This window comes from Bombus flavifrons, chromosome 5 (assembly GCF_040668555.2).
Source record: "Bombus flavifrons isolate JBK064 chromosome 5, iyBomFlav1_principal, whole genome shotgun sequence".
Taxonomy (NCBI): Eukaryota; Metazoa; Arthropoda; class Insecta; order Hymenoptera; family Apidae; genus Bombus; species Bombus flavifrons.
In genome coordinates, this window is record NC_138446.1 from 6,381,372 (window position 1) to 6,392,500 (window position 11,129).

The 11,129-nt window shown below is 37.1% G+C and overlaps 1 protein-coding gene across 3 annotated transcripts in view; it reads left to right on the forward strand.

Moving 5' to 3' along the window:
* Positions 1 to 8,387, forward strand: part of S6KL (ribosomal protein S6 kinase like) — a 67,904-nt gene extending 59,517 nt beyond the window's left edge. For all 3 annotated transcript variants that reach the window (XM_069113317.1, XM_069113318.1, XM_069113319.1), the window contains 2 exons: positions 7,173 to 7,397; positions 7,693 to 8,387. In XM_069113317.1, coding sequence (XP_068969418.1) covers positions 7,173 to 7,397; positions 7,693 to 7,812 — 345 coding nt within the window. In that variant the 3' untranslated portion in view covers positions 7,813 to 8,387. The remainder of the gene's footprint in view (positions 1 to 7,172; positions 7,398 to 7,692) is intronic.
* The last annotated feature ends 2,742 nt before the right edge of the window (positions 8,388 to 11,129 follow it).

The following is an 11,129-nucleotide window of genomic DNA, read 5'->3' on the forward strand; positions in this document are numbered from 1 at the left end:
AATATGCTATAAGGATTTTTAAAAAAACAAAGTTTCTCCAAGCAGTATTGTTAAAACAAGTTCCTTGGTCTCTGTATACCCGAAGGAGTCATCGATAAAGTTTGCTTAAGTTCTGTTTTTATCTTTTTGCCAGTTGATCATGATGATAGTGAACTTGATCAAAAGTCGAAATGAGCTTATCATTTAGGGAAGTAAGCTAAAAACGAGAACGGGTTTAAAGATTTATTTGCAAGTATAACTTTTTCCATTATGTATAGAAAAATCTTTTCTAAACGTACTCTCTTAACTATTCACTGAAATATCAGTAGCAAGATGCGTGTTTTCCTCGCTCGTGCATGTATTTCTAGTTTCTCGTATCCTTTGACCGACAAGAAACCCCGCGACACAGGAATTCCTGACAAGGACTCCACCTCCAACGGTCGATGCCGATGATGGATTCGTAATCACCAGTTTCTATTTGCAGTTTCTGTCGTGAGAACACAGTCATCGTGACGAGAATAGAACCTGCCTCCTGGTCGATGCACCTTCGCGGGAAACGAGCCTGCACGTCGTAATGTCGATCGGTGATGGCCCTCTCTTACGCTCCCCTTTCTGTAAGGATCCTCCGGACTAACGTGAAATATTCATAGTAACAACGAAATTCGCCTGTGTACTCACATCGAGACGCGAAATTTTAACTGCTAATATTTCACGTTCGTATGTTGGATCAAGAGTTTGTCTGTCATGAATTCATAGCGACAAAGAACATCCCTCCTTTTTTTTTTTTAAATTAGCGTCACTTTTCGCGTAGGTATTCACTTATAACGTGGTGAATCTTTCGCAGTAAAATGTTGCACGGTTGCTATGAATATTTTACATCAATCTAGGGAAATTTTCGCTTCGTAGTTCAAGTTCCTTCGTAGAACCGCGTTAAATCGTCAATTTTGAAAACTCATTATCGATAGATCTCGACATGCATACTCGATGAGCACATCGATTCCTACATTGTTATTTTTTATTTCCTCTCTTGGATTCTGAAGTTAATGTTTTATTATCGATTGCAGGGAGTAATTGTATGTGTTCTTGACATGGTTCGACAAAACCGGTTGTTTATATTCATCTATCACGAAGATTTGTTGCGTATTGGAATATTCTTCGTGATAATTGTTTCTCTGAAATCGAAACTTGTCGATCGGTTTAAGAAAAGAAAATTTAATTGTGCAATTACCACTGTTGCAAATAATCATCATCGACTGATTCACATTTAATTGATCGGCATTGTGAAACAAATGATTCTGCCACAAAGGATCCTCAAGATAACCGACTCTTCTTTATAAAGAGACATTCGCAAATAATTAATGACACAACGAGTATAAGTGGGAGAAAGCATACGCGCGAAAATACGAGACCATTGCGATTGCAGACATAAGACACGTGCTCAGTCAGTCTATCTTCGGGTTTCCTCTCCGTTTCGTGACATCCGCTCGTCGCATATTCGATGCATCATTGCGCATCCCATCGATGCGTGTGCACTGTGCAGCTTCGAGACAAATGTCTGGTATTAACCGACAGTTAAAGATTCGTCTCAATAATCCAATAATCTTCTACTTTACTAAGCATCGAAGTTGATATTACTGACATACAGAAGAGAATCAGAAAACAAATTAGAAGAACGTAACGGTGTTAATGTTTAACACAGTAAAACATTTGTTTAATATTAATATTCGAACTAATATTTATCGTTGTTGAAATTTCATCTCTACTGTCTGGAAGTGACGTTCTTTTTTGTCAGACGTATCTTTGCCGTCTAACTTCGTTGTGAATGTTACGTAATTCAGTAATCAGAAAACATGGATATCTTAAATATTGACAATCTTTTTAACGTAAAATTTAATATAAATTATATTTGTAACTCAGCATTAGAAAAGTGATTGTTCTATTACCCCGGACATTTTTGATAATATCGAATTCCAATCAATCTAACGCAAGCCAAACTTCTGTCTTTTTCATTCAATCATCAAACTATAAAATAACAAAATCATAGTACCATGAAATTACAATTACCGCAAGCATTAAAAACACCAAACGTTTATTCTACCATTTACCTTTTTGCTAGAATGACAACAAGAAGCACATTCCAACGAGAAGAAAAGCGTTTCCCGATGATAATCGCTTTCCCTGCACGGTTAGCCACCACGAGCAATTCAACTGTGACAATTCTCACGGGAGATTGAAGTTGTACGTCTGTGAAAACGTCTACTCGCCGACTGGCCGTAATGGCAAAGGCAGACGAGCGGGAAAGGTTTCGAGGGTTTCATAAAGATCCTGAAGGGGCCCCCGCGCTAAGCGCTATTATGCGTATGTTTGCACGATACTAACCATAAAATGTAGCGCGTCTCATTGCACAGGAAACGCTATCGTTTCAAACGTTGCGATTATGGCAACGTTAACGAATAAACTTGACTGGCATGCACAGGAAATGACGTATTAGTTTTATATGTGCAGTCCAGAAATCACGCGTTTCCTCTTTTCGCGCGAAAACCTTCCCACGATTGTTCGCAAACGTCGCGAGGTATACGAGGATTCTATCTTCTTCGAGCTACGTCTTCTAATTATGGTGTTCTATTGTTTTGCGCAGAAGACATTTTTTTCTCCGGTTTCAATTTTGATTTCAACGCAGATAAACTTAAACGTCTTGTTTACGATGGTTTTCATTATAATGCCATCACCGTTTAAAATTAATCTTACATTAAATTAAATGCTTGTATTACTGTTTATTATCGTTTTGTATACAAGCTAAAGAACAATATCAAATATAATCGATGTTGGTTTTTCTAGGAAATACCGACTTCTTTTTATTTCGAAACACGCACGATTGAAAATAACACGCTAAAATATTTCTTAAAAAATTCTTTTCACAGATATACTACGTACGATAGAGATTGTACAATCACAAAGATAAATCTATTTAAGTTCTTCTGTCACTATGTATACTAATTCGGTACTGCTTTTAAAGCGTGAATAATTAATTCGAAAACTCCACCAAAAATCAAATATTGATACTTGGCATTCTCACGGCTATAAAACAACATTCTCCATCTTTATGTCGCAGTCACAGTAGCAAACTCATACTTCCCTTCATTTCGATTTTCAACTTCGTTCAGTACAGCAACTACTTCACACTAAACCATACGTTTTTCAAAGTTACAAAACCTATCGTAAACATTGGCTTCATCCCTGTTAATGCGCTTCTTCTTCTCGTACTCTTCTCATTTTCAGTGAAACTTCACTACAGCTTCTCTATCTCTGGTAAATAAACGTACCTTTCGATATGGTGGACGTTTCCTGTAATCTTCAGGAGTCTTAACGCCGCGTTTAGAGCAAGACGAAACGCGAGTCCGACGAAGTACCGACTTGAAGAGTGCTAACGAACATATCCACGTCGTCGGTGAATGTAGCCGAGGTTTGCTCAGCAATTAGCTGGCCTAGCCTCTGTCCGACTGGAATTCACCGGTGAACGTGGCACGCTCGCGTATATCGTTCTAGGCTCGAAGCTTCTCCTTTTCTTTCTTTTTCTGCTGAAATTCTTTTTCGTCGGACGAGGAAAAAAATAAAAGAGTCGTTTCGAGAAACGCCGTCAGGTTCAACGAACCGCTGATTTTTTTTCCTAGTCTCGAGAGATGACTTCGACGAAGATGAGAAGCACCTCCAACGCGATGTGGAGGTGCTACGAAGACGCGGAAGTCGTCACGAGAGATTCTGTTTACTCTGTTCAACCGCCGGAGATTGCCGGCTGTTTCGTATATTTGCCTCGTCAATTGAATGGGCGATTTAGGAAGTTTCGTGTTAGAGAGGATGGAGGAAGATTTGATAATGGGGCATTGGTATTTTAAATGCCTCTTCGGGGACGATTCATGAATAGTTCGCAGCGTTTGGGATTTAAGAGGCTGCATGAGCGATGATTTATTGCCATTCTGGAGAAAATAAGCGAGGCATAATTTTTTTGTTTGTTATTATTATATCTAGGTTTATTTTAGCGATTATTATTATTTTAGTTTTTACTTTTGCACTCTTTGTTAATGACACGCGAAGTAAAATAGGTTTGGTCGGACACGAAACATGTGTCTTTGATTTTTATTAATTTTCATCACTGGATTCTTTCTAATTGCGAGTTTAGTGATTCTTCTTTTATAATATAGCGATCGTGCATATTTTAGGTAGCGAGTAATATAGCGCATAAATATAAAAATAAAGAAAACATTCATCGTCAAGCAATCTTCAACTACCTTCCAACGTACCGTTTCATTCGATCCGCCACGTTTGGATACTCAAGGTCTGCAACAAAGTAGGCGATGATTCCCTGAAGTCGATCGATAATCAATTTTCATCGAGTATTTATAGGGATACTGTTACTTACCTACTGAAAGACTGGGATCATCGAACCGAAGATCACGAGCTACAAGATATCGGTTGTTTGCTGGCGTAGATGAAACCGACTGGAACCGTTTTCATCGACTTTCGAATCGTTCGCTGATCTATGCAGAACCCAACCAGGGTCGTTTAAAAGCGCCTCATCTATCTACGATCTCGTAATGATCGTTATTGTACCGTTACTCTCGGTCAAGGTTCCCAGCGAGATCGAATTGAAATATCACGTCCGCTCCGGTCAGCGATCTTCCGCGTCTTTCCATGCCTCTCTCCCGGTTTCCTTTCCCTACAGGCGCTTGTAAACAACGATTTAGGAACACCGTCATCGCTGATTATCGATTCAGCTTGTTCTGCTTATGATTTATACCGTTCAGTAGTAATATATTCCCTGAAAGATCGAACATTTCTATTGCCGATTTATGGGACAAGTTTCAAGATTTCAATATTTATCGTATCTACTGCTCAGGTTTTAGAAGGTATTTTTGATCAATAGATTGGAAATATTTATACACATTCACATACAGAGGAACACTGTGCTTTGGTTATTTTATAGATTCCTGTATGTTATACGGATCCATGTATTTTTTAATTTTTATATTTCCTATAAATGTATAATAAATCACAGTTTAATGGGCAGTTTCTGTGATTCTCGAATGAATAGTTATGGTGGAATATTTTTGCTTTAAATTGATAGGCAGATATAATCGTTTGGTTGATAGAACTTCATGTTTCTCCGGTTAAGAAAAATTTCTTTTTCAAAACGAAATATATACTACATCAACGTACTATATTAAGAATTTCTGCCTTACTTCGAAGAGTAGATTTGTGGGATGAATTTGTTTTTGAGTCGCAATTCTATAATCCCATTTGACGGAAATTATGTGAGAACGTAGGATTTGAAGAGATTCTCGTGCCAAACGATGGTTGAAATAGCGCAATAAAAGCGAATCCTGTTCCATCTGACGCAACGTTTTGATAAATTGCACCACAAGGAGTCAATTAAGATCTCGCTGATAATGAAGTACCGTGGTTTAAATATGTAATTAATAAACAAACTTGTTCCTTCGTAGCCTTGATTTTATCTCTCATGCAAAAGTACCGTTCAACAATTTTATGTTGAACCACTTTTAGAGTTCAATGGTACTAAAATATCTTACTACGATATAATGATACATAAAGGAAAATAATTATAGTGTCGTGCGTATGAATCCTAAATTCGACTATTATTTATTATTATCATTTTTTTACAAACACAGACTTGGAAACCCGAATAATATTTTCGTAGCACGAAACTGATCTTCCTTTTAATTTTTACCTCTTACTTTCAATTCTCCAATCTTTAAATTTTACGCTTCGAATCACAATCTTCTGCCTTAAATTCTCTTCCCTAACAGGAAATTTAACATTAAAAAATTCCAGTAAAATCATCCTCAGCAGAATCCGCTCCTTCATTACGCTCGAATCGTCCCAACTGTAACCATCGTTTCCATTAATCGTCGACGTTCTCGTTCTTTCGCTTGCCCATCCCCTATTACAAGCAAACTTAACCCAAATCGACATCCAATTCCTCTAACATCGATCAAACTCTGAAACTTATGCAACACGGGGAAGGAACGATCAATCTAATCCCAAAATCGAGTTGTGAAAAGAAAAAGGAAAAATCGCGAGCATGCTATGAATAAACAGAGAAATGCAACGCGTACGTCGGGATAAGGATAGAGTGGATAGGCTGATAGACGATCGCACGAGGTCGTGGCACACGCTCGAAGGATATGAACGAGCGAATAGGTTGAGGGTCGTGAGTGGCCGTTGACCCTGCGTTTGTACCTGCGTGAAGCGGAGTGGCGAGTATTGGTACCGACCACCTAGACAGGCTAGAGTACCACGTTGGTAATAGCTTCTCTAGTCTACCGACCTTCCACTCGTAAAAACAAATATTTATGGACACCGCACCGTTCAAGAGAAACGCGTCTCCGGAGCCCTTGAACGCTCGAGGTTCCATGCGGTCGGGACAGGTGTGGCTTGTTAATTGGTCGCTGCACCACGGCTTGTATTTCGGGGTTCACCAGACGTGGTATTAGGAAAAAGTTCGCTCCGCGATGGATTAAGTAGATTAATGATTGGTTGTTACTGGTTTTGGAAGAGATTGAGATGTTATTAAGGGTGTCTGGGATGATATACGTATCGAGGGTTAAAGGTTTGCAATTTGGAAAAGAGATAATTTAGAATTTTGCTACTGCAGAAAGCTCTTGAATCAACAATTTTATTGAAGAAAGAGGAACGATGTTCATATATTAAGGGAAATGCACCCTGTAATTATGCGATGATGTAGCAGGTTGCTAAGTTTGAAATAGTATCAAGGATTTTTGGATCAACAGACCTACGTTGTGGATTAAAAGTTTGGAATTTGGAAAAGGGTCAACTTAGAATTCTACTATCGCAGAAAACTCTTTAATTAACAATTCTATTCGAGCAAGTGAAATAATGTTGACGTATTAGGGAAAATGCGCCCCGTGATCGATTATGTGATATAACAGTGGATTATTGTGTTTGGAATAGTATTAAGAATCTTTAAGCCTATAGACGCATATTGTGATATGATTAGAAATTTGGAATTTGAAAAAATACTGACTTAATCTTTAAACGATAACAAATCATAATACATAAATTAAACCATAAAAATGAAATCCAATTTCTTAATGATGTTGCCGTTTATTCAACTAACAATCTTTAATTAATTACATTACCTGATCTTCTGGTTGCAGTATCCAGCCGGTGCATCCAGCGAACTTCTGCCAGAGGATAGAGGGACTGATTATGCTTCACCTGGAACTTTGCCACCAAACGCGGAAAATATTTCCCCAGCTGCGAAGGATTTGTTAAAACGAATGCTCCAACCGGACCCCTGCTTGAGGTTGAGGTCTCTGTTAAGTCTGCAGAGGATCGCTTTCTACATGGGTTACGATGTGCAGAGTTACATGCAGAAGAAGGTACGATGATCAGATTCGTTGAAATGTTCTGTCGTTTGATAAAATAACGCTTTACAGAGCTCTCTTTTCTTTCTTTTTTATTTACATATATGAGAGTTACATATCCACGTTCATGTTTTTGAAGGGAATTTAATTTACAAGATAGTTGCGAGAGGCTTCCTGGAATGGATTCAAATAGCAGTTGTTTCTCTTTTGAAAGATTTACATTTTTCTATTCTACGCTTACGACAGAGCTTTGCAACATAACCGACATTTAAACAATGCTTCGTACAATTTATCCTCCAAATTTTTACAGGAATCTCCGTTTCGTCTGCTAGGACGAAAAGTCGAAACTGAGCAGGAGAGCAGGATCAATGAGTTCTCCTGTTTCGACTCCTCTTTGGGGGATAGCATTTCTCACGCCGAGGATCGATGATCTCATCAATGTGATCGTTAAATAGTATTGTTGTCCTTAGTCATTCCAGCGTAAAGCCAGATCGATTTTGGCCAAAAGATGTTGTTCAATTATTTTTCTAACATTTTTATTAACGTTAGCTTGTTGCTCGTTGCTAGTTTTATATCGAGCAACGTCGTCGATGCCATCCATTACTTTTAAGCGAATGAATTACCGTGGATTTTAAACTATTTAGATTATTTTCTAGCTCGAAGAGTGATATTTTTTTAACTCTGACTTAAGACGCGGAATCTCCTATCCTCTGGTGCTATTTTTCAAGAAAATTGTTGCAACATTCAGAGGCTTTTTTTATGAATTAAGAATAAATTGCGGAGCTTTTGTAATACGAAAAATCAAAAATGTTGATGTGTCAATGTGCGATTGTAGCTTCTGTGTGCAGTGTACTCGATACTTGAGTTCTGTTTTCTAACCCCGTTGCATCGGCAATGGGGCGCGAAAGCAAAGAAACATATGAAAGTGAAATGTATCTTACTATATAATAAAAATAAATTGTCGTTGTGATGGTGATCTGTGCAATTTCTGTAATCTTTAATTTTTCATTTCCCTCTACTGGATAAATAGGATTAGTAAGAAAAAATATCCAAAGAAGATGTTTTTAATATTCATAGTGATTATAAAGCATCAAGTAAATCTGGTTTGACGATCTTAAATTAAATAGAAAACTCAAAATTTACTTGTTGTATTAAAAAATACTTGAAAAATAAAAATTGCATGATATCAAGGATGATATGCAGTATAATAACCAGTCTTTTGTTACTTTGCCTTTTATAGAGATATGAAAGTGACTGTTTATAGATTTGTCTTACCGTAAAGAATATAGTGTTTGATGAGTCGATTAAAATTATCATTGGAATCGTTTTCAGGATACAGCGTGAGAACGCGGTTGGTCTCAGTTTACAAAAGTTTTAATTTTTTTAAGAATAGTTAACAGTATTTTTGTTACAGTATTTCATCGATAATACAATAAATTGCGATAAATCGTAGTGCGTACAAACTAACAACAAAAAAACAGAACGAATCTGGATCGAAAAACGCAGCGTCTTTTTTTTTATCTTATACATTTCTTCATATTTGAAATCAATGCGAGAACACTTCTCTTTTCTTCTTTTCATTTTTTTCTTCTTTGTTGCCGTTTCATGTCGTTTTTCCCCCATTTGTATCCATTGTGTATCCACGAATGTACCATTTTGAGATTTGTTGCTTCGTCTTCGTTCATCTTCACACGTTTCAATTTTTGTTACTTTTCGTTTTTTGCTCCTTCTTCTTAGACGAGGGGAGACAACTCCTTTTTTCCCCTGGGAGTGCAATCAATCGAAGTTTTATGGTAATAATTATTATATATACATTATTATTCTTACACTTAGAGGGTTTCTCGATATATAATACAACGCATTCCTTCAAATTACGTCCCGAACGACGCGTCAGCAAGCGATCACTGGTCGAATGTTTCTTTCTGTCTCTGGTCTGAATTCAAACATCAATAAAAAGTGGAATAAAAGGAAATAAAATTATATTAACATTATTAAAAAGCGATCAATTCTTAACAGAAATCTCCTAAAAATAATAAAATTGATTGAAACATGAAGGATCGCAACAATTTCCTATATCATTACCGTCCTTAATTTTATACAATTCATAAAAAAAAAGAAAAAAAGTTATTAAAAACTTTCATAGAATTCTACAATATAAAATTTCAAAAAACACGAAGAAACAAAATGTACCACGTTTCATTATTAGCCCAGCTCATGCAATGAAACCACTTTTTCTAACAATAAATATACAATGATTTTATCAATAACAAACACATTAAAATCAAAGAATATTTAAAAAAAGACCTACGAGAGGAATGGCAGACTAATTGTTTAATATACAGAATTAAAGTCGCCGTTCGAATTTAATTTTATGAACAGTGAGTACGGCGGAAAACAAAGGATAATATAAATGACTTTTGAGAGAGAGAGAGGGAGAGAGAGGGAGAGAGAGAGAGAGAAAGCGAGAGAAAGAGAGAGAGAAAGAGAGAAAGAAAGAAAGAGAGAAATTAGAATATAGTTAATATAAAACATTGAAAAATTGGGATAGGGTTTAACTTTTACTGACAGAGATCGTTGTTTCAATGTGCCAGTGATTGTTCGCGGGACGCGTCCGCGTTTTACAAAATTCAAACCACACGCGAAGCTGACGAAACACGTTGTCGCCGTCTTATTTGTCGACGACAACCGGCCCTTGAGGAAGCACGGCTCAATCGTCGGCTAGACACGCTTCGACTTAGTTTACAAAATTGAACGAAATTCAATAATTACGTCTAATTTTATATAACTGCTTCCACTCCGCTGCTCGCGGAGTCGTTTTGGTAAAAATCCTTTGGGCCGGCTGCAGGCACTGGTCTCGTGTCTTTTTTTCTTTTTAATTTCTTGGCGATATACCTTCCTCTTTTTGGCTGTTTTATTGCATGGAGGAAAGAAATCACTGGTTTTTCCCTCTATCTTCTTAAGACGTTTTTAGAAGATCGATGGTTTCGTTGGAAATAAAGGTTGGACAGATACATAGGGTTGAGCAGAAGTAAATAAAATCGCGAGACCAGCAACTGAAAGCCGTGAAGCCCGTTCGTAGCTACGAGGTGCTTCTCTTAGTGATACAGCGATCACTAAATCGCGTACTCGTCGCACGAGATTTATTCACACAGACGCTCTTTCGCTCGCATTCAACTACTCGTTCATCCCTCTTCATACTCCCTTAAATTACGAGTTACCTTATTGTTGTTACTGTTTCGTTATTGTTTAATAATAGCGCTATCGTAAGAGATTATGATACAAGTAGAATCGGCCGTGTTTGGCACGGCCACCGATCGCGACAATTTCTTTTTACAGCCTGACTTTTTTCCCTCATGCTTCTTTATTTGTTCTTTGTTTTGTTATGTAGCTAGAGCGTGTGCTCGATTTTTTACACGGTCCGCGAATTTTATTTCTTTAGTTGGCTTCTTGAAACGATTATTTATTAGGATCATTCATTTGTCTCAATACATTTGTTTTGAATTTCACAAATATCCATCCTAATTGTTATTACAATTATTGTTCGATTATTATTAAAGCGTGATTAATAGAATTATGAGAAATTTCGGATATTTAAATAGCTGTTGGCGTCACATTATTTGATTCTTACGATGTAGTTGTAGAATTATTTCGGACGATTTGTAAAGTTTGGGTGATTAGAAATCTGAATTTTAAATAGAATGTTAGAAATGCGAATGTTTAAATCGCGTAGTAGAATGTGGTAAATAC